The 20,961-nt window shown below is 46.1% G+C and overlaps 1 protein-coding gene across 2 annotated transcripts in view; it reads right to left on the reverse strand.

Annotated features, from left to right (window-relative positions):
- Fntb (Farnesyl transferase beta subunit) overlaps positions 1–20,961 on the reverse strand; it is a 45,201-nt gene that overhangs the window by 2,939 nt on the left and 21,301 nt on the right. For both annotated transcript variants that reach the window (XM_077681704.1, XM_077681705.1), the window contains 4 exons: positions 18,934–19,020; positions 15,784–15,913; positions 11,125–11,375; positions 6,497–6,611 (listed from right to left, as the gene is read on the reverse strand). In XM_077681704.1, the coding sequence (XP_077537830.1) occupies positions 6,497–6,611; positions 11,125–11,375; positions 15,784–15,913; positions 18,934–19,020 (583 nt within the window). The remainder of the gene's footprint in view (positions 1–6,496; positions 6,612–11,124; positions 11,376–15,783; positions 15,914–18,933; positions 19,021–20,961) is intronic.

Raw genomic sequence — 20,961 nt, forward strand, 5'->3', positions numbered from 1 at the left:
GAGAATTTTATACTTGATTTCTTACAGCTTTTGTGAAAAAACTGCTGTAGTGATGCAGCTGAACAAGGTACCAGTGAACTGCGCACAATTCAAAGAGTGCAATAAGACCAACATTCTTATTCTAGTCTGGCCTGTAGCAGAAGTTACGACCGTTTGAAGTTTGGGCTTCAAAGGCGGGAACCAGAAAAAAACGGTCGTGCCTTCCAAGCCCGAGGTTTACCTGGTCGTAGCTTCTGCTACAGACCACACAGAACGATGACCACACAGAATTGCACTCCTTGATTTGTGCACAGTTCACTGATACCTTCTTCAGCTGCATCACTACAGCAGTTTTTTTTCACAAAAGCTCTAAAAAAATCAAATATAAAAATCTGAATAAATTTGAATGTAGTCATTTTGTACAAAAACAAATTGCGTGTTTACAGTTCGAATGAAAAACTACATACATCCCTCAATTTTCATCCTCATCACCGTAAAAATGAACATTTTGGTTTAATTAAGACCAGTGTGCCCCCTTAAGCAAAGCAAGGAGCTTTCGCTTTTTAAAAACAAACCTTCAAACACTACCTTCGAATCCCCCTCAAGCATGAACAAGTCCCTTATTAAAGGGACACTGAAGTGATTTGTAAACACTGAGGGATTACTTGCGGAAATTGTAGTCTGTAGTCTCTAGGCCATGTTTCAACCCTTCATGCTGCATTTACGCAACTTTATTTAGTAGAAAATCAGTTCGAAAGTGCTGTCCTCCTCTCCGCATCCTCCTGTTTGCTGATTTCCTGCGACATTTTGTATGGCGCTCAAACGAGATGGCTTCGACTGACTGCACTACTGCACGGCTGAACGACCCTCCGACAGAATCAGTCGGCCCGGCGTTTAGTCGGCCGGCCACTGGCCGGTCGTCGCAATTCGTTCACTCAGTTGAAACTCAGCCACAAAACGATGTGCGCCTGGAAGAATGTGCCTTTAGTTTGCAAGTTTGTAGGCTGCATCAAGCTCCAAGTCCTAGTCGCTCCACACGAACGCACATGCGATGCTTTGCTGACTGGTAAGCTGTACTCGGTGACAACTTAAGAACGGCACCGGAAGTTGCCGCTGTGCCTTATCACCGTAGCCGGCTGTTTCTCCGCGCAGCGCAAGTAGGGCGTTACTGGGAATATTGTGAACATGGCGTGAGCCGTTCCCGTGATTTTTTGGACCCAATATGCTTATAAATGACTCCAGTGACGACAAACAAACTGCGCGAGACAAGGCAGACGATATCACGCATTCATAGCAAACCCCTTTCAAAATGCGCGTGCACTGACGTCACGGGTCCGGCGCTTCGGCGGAATGATACACTACATGAGGTGGTGCCGTTCTTGAGTTGCAACCGAGTATAGTAGAAAAATCTAAGGCCAATTGAAAGTGGAAGAAGAGTTAGCAAAGTTAATATGGGTACTGAGGAATCAAAAGCAACCAACTTTTATCGCACAGCGTACCATATTTACACGGCCGTAGGTCGGCCCATTTCTTCAAATTTGAAAATCTGAAGTTGAAGGGTCGACCTACAATCGAAACTGAAACTTGCACCATCGCCAATGGCATGCGAAACGACAAATTGGGGACGCAACGATGTAGTTGCAATGCCAACTTTGGCTGCTGGAGTGTGTTTTTGCATCTCGATTGGCAGGAAGAGAGCGACAGAAAATCATGCTCGCCAGAGAAGGACAGAGCGTGAGCTGCATGTATGCAGAGAGGGAAGCCGTCATAATCAAGCATGGAACGCTCACTTTAACCAGCACGGAGGAAAGGTTTTCTGCATGATCAACACGAAGGAAAGAGTGACTATCGGCATACAGTGCTAGAATAATATGCAGTGCGTAATATAAAACTCGGTGACGTCCCACAACCAGCATCTGCTCTTCGTTAACGCCGGATAGAGGTAGCTATAGTGATTCGAAAGCCGACAATAAATGATAAAAAAATTCAGCGTCCTTTTACTCCGCGAATCCGGGCGCAGTCCAAGAAGTGGACGAAACAAACCCCGTTTATTTCTAATGTGCGATCGAGCATGATGCATAATTATTTTATAAGGGGAACAAAACTTGGAAGGACGCTAGTTTTAGTGCAGTGGGCAAACACAGGCATGGCCGTTTCTCTCCCGTAGAGGCCTGTCTATTGACAGCAGAGGGCAATTTCCAAATATTTACAACTTCACTGTTTAATACGCAATCGGGAAAATTAAATGAATCTCGGCGTAGTGTGAGAGCCGTTTTAGCACTTAGCAGGTAATCGCTATAAAATGTTCTTCGGGATAGTTTTGATTACGGAAAAGTTGCAGCTGTTTTCTGTAACCGTTCTATCAGGATGCTTTGCATCGGTGAGTGTATAAAACCTGACTGCGCGTGCAAGCCCCCCACCCCCACTATGCCCCCCACCCCCACTATGCAGATAAGACCTTACAGGCAGACTGCCTGGCGGCAACGCCAGTGACAGAGACGGAAATTCGTGAAGCCCTTAGAAAAATGAAGGCCAAAAAATCATGTGGCCACGACGGCATCCCTAGCTTCATTGTTAAGGGCTGCGGACCGTTACTTACACCCTTATTGAGACACATCTTCAACCTCTGTATAAAATCTGGAGTCTTTCCAACCACTTGGAAACACTCAATTGTTGCACCCATATTTAAGTCTGGCGACCCTTCCCTTGTGGTCAATTATCGACCTGTGTCACTGATTTGCTCTCTGTCCAAAGTTCTGGAGCTTATTTTGTACAGCCGTCTCTACTCTTACTTCTCCCAGAAGCTGTGTACACAACAACATGGCTTTATTCCTCATCGTTCACCTGTGACAAATCTGTGTGCTTTTCTTAGCAAAGTGGTCCCTGCAGTGCATTCAAGACACCAAATTGATGTAATCTACTTTGATTTGTCAAAGGCATTCGACACTGTGTCACACTCCTTGCTGTTACAGAAACTGGACAACTATGGAATATGTAAGATGTACTTGATGCTTTTTGAAAGTTACTTGTCTAACCGTACAAACGTTGTGCGAGTTTCGGGCTGTTTCTCTGGTGAATTTCGCTCAACTTCTGGAGTGCCTCAGGGAAGCAACCTGGGCCCCTTGTTGTTCTTGATTTTTATCAATGACTTGGCTGAGCGCATGCAACACTCTGAAATGCTCCTCTTTGCTGATGACATTAAGATCTTTCGGCCTATAGACAGGGCTAGCGAGTGCTCGCTTCTACAGGATGACATCAACACCGTGTCAGCATGGTGTTCAGCAAACATGCTTCGCATCAACCCATCAAAGACCAATGTGATATCATACCATCGTCGACAGGTGCCGATTCAATTTTTGTATAAGCTGCACGGGGGTTCCATTACTCGAGCGTCAACAGTGCGGGACTTGGGTGTGCACATTGACTCATCACTAAGTTTTAAACACCACATTGAAAAAACAGCCAGCGATGCAATGAAATCCCTTGGACTCGTAACACGTGTCACGAAAGAGTTCACTGATCCTACCTGCTATTTGTCCCTGTTTCGGGCTATTGTACGTTCCCGGCTAGAGTACTGCTCGGTTGTATGGAACTCTGTTCCTCAATACTTGTCACTGTCTCTGGAACGAGTCCAGATGAGATTTCAGGAAAATATATTACACGTATGACAGAATACTTGACCACACTGGATTAAGCAGACTGAGTGACAGAAGAACACTCCTCGATATGTGCTTTCTTCATAAGCTCATTCATGGAGCTGTTGACTCTGCCGATTTGCTAACTTCCATCAATTTTCATGTCCCCACACGATGCCGTTCCTCGCCGCTATTTTATCCTGACGTCAATCATAAAAGTCCTGTCCAGAGAATGCAACTCCTTTACAACTCACTTGAAGTGCCTGATCTGAGTATCTTTGATCGTTACAGCACTTTTGTGCAAGCTGTTAAAAATTCATCTAAAGCCTGAGTGTGTACTTATGTGTTGTAAAATCAGGCGAGTCAGCCATGTAATGCTTGTTCCATTCAGGTTATTTTCATTTCTCATGCTCTTTTTTCGCTATGGTACACATCTTCTGAGTGTGTTCTGAGTGTCTTCTTTTGCGTTGTAGAATCGTGTGAGTCAGCCTCATAATGTTTGATCCATTGATGTTATTTTTACTATACTCTTTTTTCCCCATTGTACACATCTCCCTTTTCTATCCTTTCCCTTGTTTCTTCTGTGCACCACGCTGAAGGCGTCATGCTGTTTGTGGGCAAGAGCCTGAGGAACAAGAGCCTGAGGAAGTGTCGGTGAAACCGAAGGCCACCGAAGTGATGGGTGCCATCGACGTTCTGCGGAGGCACGCGGGCGCACGCGAATGTTTAATTAAGAGCAAGCCTTGTTAACGGTGTCAGCATACGAGCGTCATGTAAAGCCCACCCTGGTCAAGAAACGCCAAGCACTGCTTACGGACTTCTTCACGACGGCTTGAACATCGAATGCTGGTGGCAATAAATTGCTCTCCGAACGTGGTCAAAACGTGTTCATTAGACAGCTGCAATGTGGAGAAATCGGTTTCTTTAGGGCTCAGTGGGCATAAAAGTAATAATCAAATTTGGCCAGAAGATATTTAATGTAAGCTTCCCGCTTTTGCGGGAGCACGTAAGTGCTGCTCCACAAAGTGAAGCGGTCCGTGTGTACTCTGCTCAACTCTCAATCATGGCTTTATCTCTAGTGTCGCGGTGGCATCACGCGCCCATACTGCAGAGCCTTTGTGCATCAAAAAAGTATTTCGAAAGCTTCTTCCGCTGTTGGCCCGCCGCACCCCTCAACGCTGCGCCTAAGCCTACCACTGAACGGACGAAAAGAGGCATAACTTCGAACCAGCACCTCGCCGAGGTGAAGTTCACGGGGCATGGACGCGGGTTCAATTGACTAACAGCGGCGTTTAGTAGTGACTGAAATGAAAAAAAGAAGAAGTGGAAATCTAGTCTTCTATCATATTTAATGAGGCGTTGCAGAAAAAGCACCGGTTTTACGATGACATGAACTACTGTCGGGTATCCGAATTCCATTGCCTAAGTGTTGAAGCTCTTCACTCACACAATTTTCACGGCCAGTTTTAGTACAAATTTCGGTTTAAGTGGAGAGGTAACTACATAGCAGTTGTTTCTGAGCGATGCGTAAGGTTTTGAAACCTCAATAACTAGTTAAATTAACTGTAAAATCGAAACCTCGATTTTACGAAATTCTCGATTTAACGAAATTTTCGCCCACAAGTACGACTTTGTTATATCGAGGCTTAACTGTACACCAAACACTATGGTGGTTTACAGAGAGATGCATGAGCAAAAGGGAAGGTGCAAAGTGTTTGCGAAACAGTTGTCAACGAAACTGCTTTTCAAAATAGAAGCACAGTAGGAGCGAGCATCGTGTTAACTGCTCTTAAAACAGCTTTCTTTAATTTTTAAGTAAACTCTGTGAAACTTGTCAATCTTATCGCTTTTTTGTTCCCACTGATTTCAAAAATGTCATTATTTTTTTAGTAAGTCAATTACTTCCCAAGCTAATTAGAGATAATTAGTCATTGTTGGAAGAACAATAGACAAGACAGTGTTAGCCATAAAACTGTGATCTTTATATTTTCCGATACTATTGAACCCCGCGGAATGCAACAAGAGAAGGGGTTTTTTGACGCGCTGCTTGGAACTAATTTTAGTTCAACTTTGGTGGCATCAGTGGCAAGGAACCATTTTGAATGCCCATAGCAAACACCAAAGTTTAATGAGCTGTCAAATTAGTTCCAAGTGGTGCATCAAAAAAGATTCTCTTATTGCATTCACCAGGGTTCATTGGATATGAAGATCGCAGTTTTATGGCTGACACTGTTTTGTCTATAGTTCCTCCAAAAATGACTAATTATCTCTATCTTGGTAACTAATTGACTGACATAAAAATAATGCCACATTTGAAGTCGGTGGGGAAAAAGCAGCGAGACTGAGAAGTTTCACAGTGTTTACTTTTAAACATTAAAATAAATTGTTTTAAGATGTCCCCCCTTAAACCTCCATATAACGAACTAAGGGAATGCACACGCAATACCAAAGCAGCGCAGCAATGGTACGGTGCGCAACACCCTTGTCTATAACACTGAGTTCAACTGCAATTAGTTACAACGCAAAACTGCGGACTCAAACTTGTCACAAAAAACGTTGAGGCCAAAATTATATGGTCAACACTTCAGAATGACACAACAGTTTTCTTCAAATGTTTTTCAGCTGAGGCAATATAAGGCTTCAAGTACAAAACCTGCGTTATAGACAAAGGTGTTGCCCTCTGTACTAAAAGGCCGCGAAGGAATGAGAAACGCAGGAGACAAAAGGACAATACCCAGAAGACTCGCTCTCGAAAAATGTTTAGTTGCAATATGCATGAAGCAGGCAAGGACACGCTCTAAGTTTTCAAAAATGAGTACACAACAAAGCGAGAGGGATTAAAAAAAAAACGAAGAGTGGGGGGAGACGTGAGGGGAACTCACGAGTTCGTTCTTGGGGTCCCCGAGGATGCACGTTGTGCCCAGGATTCCTCCGCCGAAGTGCTGCGCGACGCTGAGCCCGCTCAGCAGGTAGCAGGTGTGGTAGTAGTCCCTCGGCCTTCGTTTCCAGGCGGCAGCATTGGCAAAGTGGGGCGGGCGAGAGTGAGAGCCAAAACACGTAATTCTAAACTCTGACCGAGGCTAGAAAAATGCGCAGGGTTTATAGTCATGAGAGCAGTCAAGCTCGTTTAGCACACACACAAAAAAAAGGGGGAGAGACCAGTTCAGAGGCACCCTCATAAACTTATAAACAACCACGTCGGAATAACAAACTCACCGATTTCTATCAAGACAGTGTTTAATTAGGCTAGACAGTAAAGAAAACAAACAAGCACAAAAGCTTCAGCATCCCTTCGTAAAGAAAATTGAGAGAAGCGCGAAAGCTAAAAGTGCATCCAATAGATCGTCAAACCTTCAAGGACACAAATTGCAAGCGAAGAACGAACCCATGCATTGACGATTTTTCACGCACGAAGTAAGTGCATCTCCGGACGATCTAAATGCATAATAATACGTGACTTATGAGATCAAGGTGTACTATTGCACTCCTTTTTTCATGATCGATGCAAGAGTTGTCTTACCTAGAAGCATTTCTTTCTCACGATTTTTGAGTAATGGTTTTCACATAGAGGAAGCCCGGTTGTTTCACGCACGCGCCATGTGTCATGCAGAGATCTCATCAGAGCTTTTTGGTCGACCAACCGGTGTACGGGGAAATGCATTAGTTCTTTCGACATGACACCATCAGTCCCACTAAGAAAGCTTCCGCTTTGAAAGTGGGGCAATGACTCCCTCCCGCTTTTTTGAGGCAAAAGTGTATGGCTGGCTGGCCGCAAGAGAAAAACGATTAGCTTCAAATTGGGGATTGTACCTGCCAAACCTACACTCGGGCTACGTGGCGTAGCTTGGTGGCAGGCTATGGATCAGCCTGGACGTGTAGCCTGATGATTAGCCTGACTAGGCGTTCCCTAGTAAGCACAGCCAAGCGACACATGGCGCCATCGAGGGGCATGCTTGAAGCTACAGTAAAACCTCGTTAGAAGAGACCCTCTTACAAGAGACAAAATACCGTTTCGTTGAAATTGAAAGAACCTAGTTTTTGGTAACTCACTAGGCTCGATTCCCGCCACGAAAGCCGCTTTTGTAAGTGAAAACACACAACAATTGTGAAACAACTTCCAAATTTCATGTCAGTGGTGTAATATGCACAGGAAAAACGTAGAATGAGACAGCCCTAAAAAAAGTTATCTATGCGTCAAATGCACATTAGCATTCAATAGAAACGATCAAAGGAAACCACACGCCCCACTATAGTAACCCAGTTGTGTTTCTCGGTGGTGGCTTAGCTTGGCGGCCGTTAATCTCGCAAACGAAACTCTGCGACGTCATCCCAGAAAAATTGCCACAAAATGACAGGAGAGTCGCCGCTGCTTCATATGCTTTCTTTAACACCTCGATTATTAGTTTGATGCTTGTGGCAACATTGGTCTTCTGTCTTCGTGGCCCTTTTAAAACAAGAGCATAACGACAGAGTCCCACTCGTGCCTCATCTCTTTCCCTTAATGTATCTGGACCACTTGCTTGAAGCTTGCGATAAAGATGGCACGACTGTCATCGGGACAGAGCATTTCCTTCAACGAACCAAACTCGCAATGAATCTACAAGCCCCGTTAATTACCCAAAATTAATGAGAACTCAATTCAGAGTCTCATTATAGGCCTTTTTAGGGGCTGCGGCATTCTCTCTCGACTACTTTCAGTATTAATGCCAGTCTGACCCTTAAACTAGTCAAGAGAGGCTGATACTGAAAGTTGTCAAGAGAGGGCACCAGTGCCCCTCTCGGAGGGCTCCGCACTTTCGGACAGCTTTCACACTGAGTGCAACTACCGTACTTACCCGATTCTAATGCGCCCCCGATTTTACTGGCAAAAAAAACCCAAAAAAACTTGCACCTCCGATTGTAACGCGCACGGAACTTTATGACCCAGACAAACGAATGCGGGAGAAATGCGCGATTTATTTCCCGAAGTAATCTCACTCATCTCACTCCTCGTCGCTTTCCGCTGACCACAGCTTCTCGTCCTCGGTGCCGCCAAGAGCGTTCGCGATGCCACACTTCTGAACGAACGTTCAACCATGGTCGATGGGATCGTGGCCTACGCCTCGCACGCCCATCTTGCGAGCTTCTCCAGAGCCGCACGCTTCAGCAGACCGCTCGTTTTGAACGCGTGAGAGCCGCTGCTGCCATTGCTGTTATTAAGAGCGCAAGTGAAACGATTTGACGATTTGTGTGAACGCCGATAGAAAATCGTAGGCGCTTATGCTTAATGCGTTCGAAAAAATGTTACTAAACATGGAGGAAGTCTTCCTCCATGTTGCTAAACGCTTTGACGCCATCTTGTGATGGCGATGGTGATGGGTTGTACGAAATTTTTGCTGTTTCGGCAGTTTCGGTTTCGTATCCGATTCTAACGCGCATGCGATTTTTCGGCCTATTTTTTCGGAAAAAAGGTGCGGTTAGAACCGGGTAATTACGGTACTTTAATTTCTTTTAATATTGCTGCGAACCATGAATTGCGTTTGTTTATTTATGTTTTGCTTTTACCGCCCGGCTGCGCTGGTCTGTGTTATCGGTGTTATCTCTGTTATCTGTGTGCCAAGGAAAGCGCGTGTTGCGTTCTTTCTTTCTTTGCCACATGTGTTATCTCTTCTGATAGGGAGAGCGTTCCGAACTAACGTGAACAGCCTAGAAAAATCTTTGTTCTGGATGTACAGTGTAGACCGCTTATAACGTATGTCGCGGGAGCCGCAAAAAACCGCATTATAAGCGGTACCACACTATAACCAAAACAGGCGCGAATTCAACCCCATCGCCACCTATCTCTCAAGTCAACCTGTATTTATCATCACTCAAACGCACAGCACTTAAAAACGAAGGCGCGGTCTATATTTCGTATTATTTTTAACATCAGCCGCTGCTGCAGGGCAAAAGCGCAGTCTCACAAACGGCGAGCGCGGCTTTAACTTCCGTTGTGTTTGTTTTGAAAGACCATGGCTGCGTTTTTAGCGTCTATGAACAGATGCCGCAAGACGTGATAAGAACGCAAGCGGGTTTTTTTTTTTTTGCCCCACCTTGTGTTCACAATGCTGAAGGCGGCTGCTTATCAGTGCAACGTACTGGTGGAGGAAATCTTCGGCTTCGCGCGGCCCGAATGTTCGGAAAGGGAAAGAGCGGTGGCTTATCTGCAACAACGTTCTAAAGCGTGAACCGCGTGGTAGATTTGGTATCGCGAAAACGTGCAGTGCACGCCAGCGCGGATACAACTGGCGTGGTGTGGGCGGCGCGGTAAGAGGCGGCAACATGGCGTCGGCACTGGCCGTGAAGCGGTGCAGGCAGTTCCAGTAAGTTCCAGCGACCGCTTCTAACCGCTCACTGAAATGCCGCACGGGGCGCAAGAGAAGATGCTCATGCAAGAAAAGAGCTAATAATGTGGGCGAAAAGTGGAATATAAACTGCCATCCACGCTGCTTGTGAAAGCGCCCATCAAAAAATAACGCGGTGGTAAGCCTAAACATCTCTGGCGCGGCTTGCCGGCTCGGAGCGCTTCGAATCTCCCGCCATTAGGTACGCGTCTTCACATTGGTGCAAGTCGTCAGGCTCCTCCCACTGCCACGCGAAGAAGCCACCGCGAGCGCGGAATCGTCGATACGAGCACGAAAAAAAAAAAAAAAAAAAAAAAAAAAAACTGACGCGCAACGCCGATGTGCACGATTCGTGCGCGAAAACGGGCCATGCGGTTCACGACTAATAAAATCAACTTGCCGCGCGCGGTGAGGAGTCTGTCGCTATCTTCCGAGGTGTATCAAGCAAGGTCAGTTGTGGTTATCAGGTACGCGCGAACTAAAGGGTGCCTATTTTTTTTTTCTTTGGGTGTCTACGTTAGAGGAGGGCAAGGGGTGCACGCTGCGTCAGATGGCCGATTTCATCCTTTCTTTTTTCTTTTGCTACCCTAAAACGATGCCTCAGCTGCGCCGGTCGATCAGCAGACCCGCCGAAAAACCGCACTATAAACGGTATTGTGCTTCGGCCAACCGCATCTTAAGCGGTATGCTTATGCATTGAGTTCTATGGGAGGCAAACCGGTGGTCGCAAAAACCAGCGTTATATCCGGTCCCGCACTATAAGCGGTTACGTTATAAATGGTCTACACTGTAATTCGACGGTTCCAGAAACAAAGATAAATTCCTGTGGAGCCGACGCCGCAGCATTCAAATCGCCGACGCTCGCCTATGCACGTCACTTTGTTGACTGCTGCTTCGCCGCCTGTGTATTCTTTGAGTTGTTAGGGGAGCACAAGTTCGCTGAAATAAACTTGTTATCTTCGAAGACAACTGCGCCGTCTTTGGCTTCGTGACAATATGCCTCTTGTTTGTTTAGAGTTTGCAATAACTGGTATCCCTGCGATCGAGACGCACCATTCTTTTCAACGAACCAAGCTTGTACCTTGTCTTTGTGTCCCCTTTTCATAGGTGCAGAATGCCCAAGGCCAACGCTCCAGCAGCGCACTCACTTGCCGGGCTTGTCGACGAGTCCCCCCTGGGGTTCCTGGCAGCAGAGCAGCACGTACTCCTGGAGGGCCAGCTGGTCGAAGAGCCAGCGCTCCATGCTGAGCGATTCGCGCCCGCCCTGCAGGGCAAAGAGCACCTTGTGCAGGAGCGGGAAGGCCCCGCCCTGCCAGAAGGAGTAGCAGCCGTCCACCAGCTTGTTGGTGCGCCCCTGGAAGCCACCCTCGAAGCGCATCTGGCGGTTCACCAGCCACCGCTGTGGGAGAGGGGGAGAGGGATTCACAGCGGTTGATTTCTTCACCTTCCAGAGGAACAGGAGAGAACAGTGGAATAGGGCAATGGGTGCATTCATTCACTCTTGTTGTTCCTCTCAAAGGGACAGAGATGGAGGCTCCAGTTTTCATTCCGCTACATCACACCGTCGCTGCCCCCAATGGCCCTCAACCTGCTCTTAGCTGATTTGCTGAGCCTGGTCACTCGGTACAGAATTTCTTAAAGGAACACTGAAACCAAAATACACGTTGTTCTAGATGAATAGATTAGCTCACCGAGACCACGAATATACCATTTTTACGCGTAGATTTTTTTCAAAGTAAGGCAGAAAATAGCGAGAATGTGAGGACAGGTGCTCCACCACTGGCTATACTGCACAGCTTGCACTGGAAGTGTTAAAATTCTCCGGTATGCACGACATCTTTCCTGGCTGCCACTGGATGGTGCTGGGGGCGGCGGTACCGCTTTTTGAGGAAGCATGCAAGCTACGCGTGGGCGGTTGGTTCAACGCCAACATTCGAGGGGCCTCAAAAGGACAATATGTTTTCCTTCAACAAAGTGTTCATACTGATCAAAGGTCCCACAAAGAAACATATCGTTTAGTGGTCCGGAGCTGCAAAGGACATGAGAAAGCATTACCAATTTGACCAAAACTGACCAAACCGCTCGGTACATGGTAGCTTTGTATTCAATTGCTTCTATACTGCTAGTATACAGTACCGTTGCCAATTGCTTCCGGCTTATGGCGACACGAACAGCAACTGCAGTTGCTGTTTATATCACGTTTGATCAGCATTTGATCAGTGATTTCTCAGTAATTAATTTTAAGGCATCTTTCGGCACTGAACCAACGCTAAAATGACCGTGGGAAGGTCAGACTTTCATTTGAAACCAACTTTACGGTTGCCCTCGGTGTCACGTCAAGGTATGGGGTAATGATACCGCTTGTCATATTTTACTTATCGCCAACGTAAGCAGCAGATTGTGATGGTGATGACATAGACGGGGTCTAGGAAGTAGTAAAGTCCTTTAGCACAGAAATGTCCTCCTCTATTTGTCCCACACGCGAAGAATGAAATAAAGAGTGGGACAATTGTCATGCTCGTCATTCGTGGCACACAGAGGCACACACACACACACATGCATATCAAATTCTTAAACAGCAGCCACTCCGCTGCTGCATGAAAAAGCAAAAAGGGTCGGGTCAAACAGGAGAAGAAAAACCCCGGAATGACTCTGCATTAGGCAGCCCTCTCAGTCCTCTCGAAGCCATCGTGTCATTTCATCCCCGGTTCTGCCAAAGGCAGCTCAGTCACCCATATTGAACTGTGAGCCAGCATGCTGAGCAAGGAAAAAGCTGCTGGCATTCTCATGGTTGTGGTCCATGCCACGCTTAGGGGGCAGGCGCAATTTCAGCGATGAGCCTGCCAGCATCAGCAAAGCCAGCGTGAAAACCAGGATTGCTGAACGATCTAAGCATATGAGGGATGCTGTGAGCGAACATCAGCACTACATTTAAGGCCCCTGCAGGAGAAGAAATTCGACACTCCTTGAAAAATATGGTGTTTTTTGCTTCTTTTTTTTTTGCAAAGAAATAAAAACGGCTGACGATTACTATACTCCCTAATGCGAAATTTGTGCTCAGCATGAACTGCAGTCTTCTCGGTCACGGCGCATAGCTGCTGCGTCTGGGAAAGTAATCGCGTGATCAGTGTTGACCAGCATGTTGTTGTAAACCGTGTTTGAACCTCCCACTTAGGTGTCGCGTGGTTCAGACGTGCCATGCAATGAGCAGGACGCCGAAGGACCGATGTACGTGCAGCACGCAGCGCATGCTGGTCTCCTGCAGCGCGGCCTCGGCATACAGCCCTCCCCACCCCACTTTCCCCATGCTTTCATCCTCCGCTTTCCTGCGGGCTCATATTACCGTATTTACTCGCATAATCCTTGCACTTTTTTTTCGGAAAAGTCAATGCGAAGATAGGGGTGCGAGAATTATGCAGGAAAAAAAATAATCCGGTGCACAGTGTTGTGTTGCCAATTTGCCTTCTTCCAGTCCCGCTAAATGTAGCGGTCATTTTTTGTATATGTAAGCTCAGTGTTGCCAACAGCAGCTATTTCTTTTTATTGTATTATTTACAACGTAAACAGTCTCCCGTCGATCAGCGATCATGAAATTGCCGCCTTTGGTTTCTGGCGCGCGCCCTATCTCCTCGTCGTCATGTGCGTGCCCTACTCCAGTAATGCACGTTGAAGTCGGTGACGCCGAAGTGCCTGCCTGCGGCGCGGTTGCCGTATTCGATGGCGTACTCCATCGCTTTCAATTTGAAAGCGGCAGTGTAGCTGGTGTTCTTCCCAATGGCGAAGCGGCACCAAGCACAAAACAAAGAGATCAAAAAGTTCTCAAAATGGCAGCGAGCTATCCACCACTGACGCGAGTGACTCACTGACTGCTGCTGCTCAACGACGGGACACAACGGCGACACGACGACACGACAGCGGGCTGCGCGAACGCCGTCTAGTTGCGCGCACGCGAAACCGGCTCAAGGACAGTGTGAGTAGCGTGTTAGGGCGCCTGTTAGCATGGAGGAAGAAAAATGTTTCTTTCCTCCATGCCTGTTAGGGGGTAGCCATGCAGGTTGTTAGGGCGCCTGGATGGCCTTGGATACACAGCGCTCTCCGCCGAACGGAGAGGCGGCGGGGGAGGGCGCGCGTTGGAGCGCGCGTGCACCATGCTGGTTTCGCGAGCAGGCAACTTTCGCCGCTGCAAAGTTGGGGGTGCGAGGATTATGCGAGGAACCAAAAAATTCAAGTTTTGGTGGCTCACATTAGGGGTGCGAGGGTAACGCGAGTGCGAGGATTACGCGAGTAAATACGGTAGGTGGCCTCTTCATTCTCTCGGTTATCTTTAAGCGCGTCGCTGCCGGAGAGCGCCTCGTGCCACCTCGGCATACCGCCCTCCCCCTCACACTGTTCTCCTCCGTTTTCCTTCTGTCTTTGGTGTTCCCTTCTTTCACTCAGTTACGATGCTGGCGCCACCGCCAAACCACAGTAGCAGACACTTAAGTGCTCCACAATAAAAAATCATCGATAGTCATGGCAAGAAAAGCGTCGATGCCTGTGAAACTCTGATGAAATCCAACAGCAGCTGAACAAAGGGGGAAATAGCCAGTGCAGTATCCGTTCAAGATCTCGAAACACCAGCCAAAGTTCGCAGGTGAGCCGCTAACCACTCAAGCCAACCACCCGAACTACAGTGTGCACTATAAGCTAAAGGTGCGTAGTTTGGGCACGGTATGGGGGTTTTATTTTGCAATAAAAATTTCTGAGTGGGACTTCTACAGTGAGCAGTGCCTCTAGAGGCCACTGCGCACCGGCGGTAGGTTCCAGGAGTTTCGTCTGTTACACTCTATTTTTATTTACTGCAGTTACCAGTCTTACTTCTTTACTTCATGGCATCACAATTTCTGAAATAGTTTGAATGAGCGGGGGCTACACTGGCGTACGAATGCAATTCAAACGGAGTGTCGTTTTTAACTCAAATGCGGGACTTTGAATGACATTCAGAATCCACCGTGCTCCACTACAATTTCAATGGCATTTCAAAGCTTTAAACAATCTTTTGCATTTGAAAGCTTTAAGCATGTTCGCCACGAATGAAAGCTTCTCGAACATACGGTGACTGTTTACATTTCGGCTTTTGCCTGTAACTTTACCAAAAATGCACCTAGCGAGCTGATTTAATAACTTGTCAAACTATCGGAAACAGCAACTATCGGAAACAGCAACGTGCCAATGCGAGTATCGCCACCTTGTCGCTGAAGTTAGGTAGGTTTGTTTTGTTGCAATGATAAAAGAAAAATAACTGTAAAACAATTGATGCTACGAGGTATAAATTCGGTACAAAGGTGTTCTAGAACTTTATGAAAGGCGAGAGCAAAAGGATTAGAACTTACATGGCAGATTTCCTGACGAAAATATGAAAATTCGCACCACCCCATCCAAACACAAACACCATTAATGGAAGCTTCTCGAACGCTCCAGTCTTTGCAGAATTTATTCATTTTTTACTCTACGACACCTTTGAGTCATTTTCCCTGACTGCTTTTTGACAGCATTCCCTGGCGATTCCCTGATATTTCCTGGTAGATAACATTTCCCTGAGAATTCCCAGTTTTCCCCGTTGCCAGACACCCTGCAGACCGTCGCCAAATTCCAGGCAGAGTGGTGTGCATTTAGTTCCACATTCTTAATTCAGACCAAAGCGCCTCAGACCAGCCTCTAATGCTGGGACAACAGTAGTTAGTAACAGCAACAAAGCAGTCAAACAATGAAATATGAGGTAAGCAAAGAAAAAATCAAAGCCTGTTAAGCGCAAGACAGACACTGACCAGTAACTTCCTGAGGTTGCAGGTCGTCTCACTGTCGAGAAACACGAGAGCCGCAAAACCACAAAAGGTGTAGCCGCCGTGGGCCTCCATGCCCGGAACACCTCCAAAACCGCCTTCGTAAGTTTGGCACCTGCGAAGAGGGCAAAACAGTACACATGGTATGAATACCACGAAGAAAAAAATAAACCACAAGAAATATAGGGAACACTATGCCAGAACACAACAAATTCCCATCAGGTGGAACATTCATTTTTTTCATTTAATGTGCCAACGCTGATGATTGATCATAGGGTTCAACGTGCCGACACAACGCAGGTGATGAGGCACACCGTAGTGGAGGGCTCCGGATTAATTTTGACCACCTGCAGGGGATCTTTAACGTGCGCCGAAATCTCGTGCACACACGGGAATTTTCGCTTTTCACCTCCATCGGAAAAGCGGCTTGAGCGGACTGAGCAGCACAACACCTTAGTCACTGAACCACCTTTGTGGTACGAGCCAAATTCTCGATTATGCTGAAAACTCTTGTGCACTGCTCTTTAGTAGCTTGTTGTTTCCTGCTTGGGCAATGCAGACAAGATGCATTTATGCCCGAACCATTTTGGAGCCCATTTTTGCCTCACCCAAGCAGGGTCCCACTAGTTTGCACGGGGAGAACATAACAACTAAGGGTGCGGGAATAAAGACTTTACCACCCCATCCTAAAAAAAGATCAGAGAAGAGTGAAAGCTTTCGCACATACAACACTGCGTCAAAAACCTTCGCCAAAAGTGCGTTCAACCTTCACTGGTAGTGCACCCAATCGATCGTCGAACGTTCAAACACCCAAATCACAAATGAAGAACGAAGAACCCATGCGACGATTTTTTGCGCACTAAGTTTTAAATGTAGCTGCGAGCGATCTAGTTGCATACTGATACGTGGTTTATGCAATACAGCAAAACCTCGTTACAAGAGACACTCAAGGGACTCGGGATATGTGTCTCTAGTAACCAAGGTCTCTTATGTGCAATGTTGCTAACATGGCGAACATAGGAAAACCAGCCAAGCGGACTCCATTAAAATGTCTCTTATAACCAAGTGCCTCTTGTAACAGTGTCTCTTGTAATAAGGTTTTACTGTAAAGGTATACTATTGTACTACTTCATCATGACCAATGCGTGTGCTGTCTTATCTAGAACCGTTCCTCTTTCTTATTTTTAAGTAACACTTTTGACGCAATGGAAGCCCGGTTTCACGCATGTGCCGTGTGTCATGCAGGCATCTTATCAGAACTTCTCGGTCAAGCAACCAGTCAATGGGGAAATGCATTAGTTTTTTTGACAGGATGCCAGCGGTCCCACTAGGAACGCTTCTGCTTCAAAAAAAAAAAAAAGAGGGTAGGGTGGGGGAGGCTTACCACACACTGTGCGGTGCACAGGCAGCACTGGTGTTGTACCGATCGTACTAGTACGACCAAACTCTACCGGATGTCAAAACGTAAGTGCAAGTTCTCTCGGGGAGGAGTCGGAGAGACTGGCGGAAGACGCAAAGGCTGGCCAACTCTCATAAAGATTGCCAGCAAGGCGCACAAATACAACGTGAAAAAGTGACCCTTTCCCCTTGTCAAGAAAGCTTCTCGTCAAGAAAGCTTTATTTCAGCGTCCAGCAGTACAAAGGATATAATTTTTCCCATAAATAAGAAGAAACAAAAGGGGTTAAAAACAAGGTCAACGTTTCATATCATTTGATCATAAAACCAGGGGCATGCGACTATCTCAGTATGCAGCTGGGCTTTCCTATCTAGATTGTGCGACTAGGGGAGTTTGAGCACCTTCTTCTTGCCTTTCAGCACGCATGTCACTAAAGCATTGCGGGAAATCGTGTCATTGCAAACAGAGGAAGCCGAGGCAAGTTTGTTGCGGTCAATAACAGGCCCTCAAAGTGCGATACATCTGGTGCCAAATGAGCAGTTCTAATTCACTGCAAATAAAACATTCCGCACATCCACGTTTACCGTAACCACCGCCCATTTGCATTTTTGAACTCGAAGATACTTCGAAAAAATAATAATCAAATTTTGCTAATTGTGCTGTTCGATTGAAAGCCAAATTGAGTAGTGCACTGCGTGTTTCAACAATTGAAAGTTTCGAATATTTGCACACATTTAGAAGCTACCCCTGTCACATCTCACCACATTTTCGTTTGACAAGAAACACCGCCAACTTCACTGAAAGATCAATGTTCGAAGCTGTGGATTTCGAATTACCCGCTTCCTGCCCCATATCAGGACTTGCCAAGGGCTTTGCGCTGTACTTGGTGGAGTGGCCAAGACTGAACAGTAAGTACAATGGCTCGCAATGCTGTGCGGACATTGTAATCATGCATCAAACGTGGTAAAACCCAGCTGGGTTTTTAAAGTGACAGCTTTCTTAGTGGGACCGGTGGTGTCCTGCCAAAAAAATTAATGCACTTCCCCACAGACCGGTTGGTTGACCGAAAAGCTCTCATAAGACCGCTGGACATACGGTGCAATCATTCAACCGGGCTTGCATTGTGCCAAAACTGTTACTGGAAAATCGCAAAGGAACGGTTCAAGAAAAGAAAATACACGCATTGATCATGAAGGAGTACAATAGCATACCTTCATCACATAAACCACATATCAGTATACATTTAGATCGTTCGTAGATGCGTTTACTTGGTACGCGAAAAATCGTCACGTCACACATGGGTTCGTTCTTTTTTTGCAATTTGGGTATTTGAAGGTCAATAGGACACACTTTTAACAAAGGTTTTTGACGCACTTTTGATGTGAGAAAACTTTCACACTTCTCCCAACTTCTTTAGGAAGGGATCGTAAATTTTTTACCATGAAGTTTCACAATGTAAGTACCCACGAGTTCCGCTCTTTCTTTGTGCAATGAAAGCGACCAGACCAGAATTAATTGAGCTCATTTTAACCTTGAACGCTCCTCTGAGAAGACAGGCATTTTCATTGGTTTGATTACGACCACTGTCGCACTGTTACGAGAGCCACTCAAACAACAGCCAAGTGTTCTCGGTGCCAGTTTCGAGAAATAGTAATACGTAAATAAATAACTGGGACCAAAATGAGCTGTGCACTGGCCCAGCCATTTCACGTCCAATTTGCTTTGATGGAGCACTTACTTGACAACCCACTTTGCGGTGCCCTCAAATAAGGACGGCGTGAAGACATTGGTCAGTTTGGCAACCGACAAGGCGCAGTAGGCACCCCTGCAATGACAACAGGCAGCCATTAAAGGGAGCAGGAAGACAAAATACAACAGTAGACTCTCGATAAACGGAACTTCGAGGGACCGAAAAAATTAGTGCCATTTAACAGGAGTCCCGTATACTGCGAGATATGTGCAATAGTGCAAATTTATGTGCGTGCACTCTCTTAATATTATTTCATGGAACCTTAAGCACTAGAAGGTGAACGTAGCTGATAGTTTTTCAGAAAGCAAGAAAACTACAAGAGGTTTAGACACAGCATTCGCGAAGAGTTCATTTGGCAACAATAATACACTGAGCACTTGTATAAAAAATGCCTCAATTTGTTTGAGCCCTTGCAACTGCATATTCAGGATCAGGATCTTCAGCAGCTGATGCACATGGCAATGGGTCTGACAAGCAGTTCCATTTTCAGTTCCGTTTACACGGTGACGCGGCAATTTTAGTTCTGATTACAGAGTGTTTTTTAACGTTATCTGAATACAAAACCAACCAACTTACAGGCTACTGTTCTGTTTAACTCTTTCGTTACCATGCCTATTCAAAATCGTTCAACTAGAACGATACTATGGGAGCGCCTTTTCATACATTCCAGGCGTTGCTCGAACAAGTAAAGCTGTTTGGAGTTAGATCAGGAAATGGCCTTTCAAAATCAGCTTTGTTTTCATTTTTGCAACAAAAACATTATTTTTGACCTGCGTTTTAATCACCTGGGTGTGGAAAAGGGGCGTGGCCATCGCGCGTCACTGCTATGAAAGAAGAATGCGTGCCACTCATAATTACTCTGCATCAGCGTTTGGTTTTTTTGTTATCAGGGCATGAATGGTGAACCAGCAAACGATGTTCAATCGTAAGGTTTGCACTCTGACAGTAATAATAACAGAAACTGGCTGAAAATGTCAAGCAGTGCCTGTTTGCAAAGCTACTTTATGATTTAAGGCAGTTTTATTGCCTTTGCGCACGTTGTTCTAAGTTCTGTGGTAGTTCTACTTACCCCAAAACCATTCGCAAACAGTTTACAACAGTTTCGGTTTCATTTCTGCATCGCGAAATTCATATTTAGCGCTACTACGCAGTTACCCAGCTTTAAGGCTACCTGCAATGGCGCCTTGAGCATCTGCAACTGATCCTAGAGCCAAGCATGCTGCTCTTGATTTCACTGAACCCTAACCCGATTTCTGCGATAAGAACTTCAGATGCAAGTCGAAAGATAACACCCAGTCGCCAGATATCTGTTCCAACGAGGACAGCGCTTCAAACCGGACTTACACACTGCCAGCTGTTCACCTTCCAGTTTCATTTCCATACAAGGGCATCTCCGGGGGTCTAAAGTTGCTGCTTAGTTGAACTGTCTATTCGGACGGAGCCTTGGATAAGTTTTTGTAGTGTTTCATTTCAAAAATGTTACGTGGCGCTGCAATAGAGGAGGCTCGTTGTGCTGATCTTTTTCATCGCGCAACTGCTACTCGGCCAGTTTGCAGGGCAAGATTCTAGCGCATCGCACCTCATTCCTGCAAGCAAGGCTACAATTGCGAGTCAGAAATTGCGAGTCAGCTCAACTTTATGTTTTGAGAGATAACTGACTGTGAACGTCAACAAGCATCAACCACGGAGTTCCGTTTTCAACTTAATGTTTTTCCGCATCGCATGCTTGTCCCAAATATTGTGCTGGCTGTCAGCGCAAAGTCAGTCATTGGATGTTTTTGCATTATGTGGGGGAAAATTGGTGCCTCTGATAATGTGAAACCGTTAGATTTCTTCCATGGAACCACCCGAAATTGCACATTTTTAATTGGAGATTGGGCTTCGCCGTATGACACGAGCACCACGCGTGCTAACATTTTTTTTAAACCTGAAAAACTGTTCCGCGCACTTCAATATTGTTTTCTAGAGCGTTTTTTTTAAATGTTTCCCTACAAAAAGTATATTCTAATTTTTTTC

Source organism: Haemaphysalis longicornis, unplaced genomic scaffold, assembly GCF_048455015.1.
Source record: "Haemaphysalis longicornis isolate Haplotype H1 unplaced genomic scaffold, Haemaphysalis longicornis Haplotype H1 scaffold_8, whole genome shotgun sequence".
Classification (NCBI taxonomy): Eukaryota; Metazoa; Arthropoda; class Arachnida; order Ixodida; family Ixodidae; genus Haemaphysalis; species Haemaphysalis longicornis.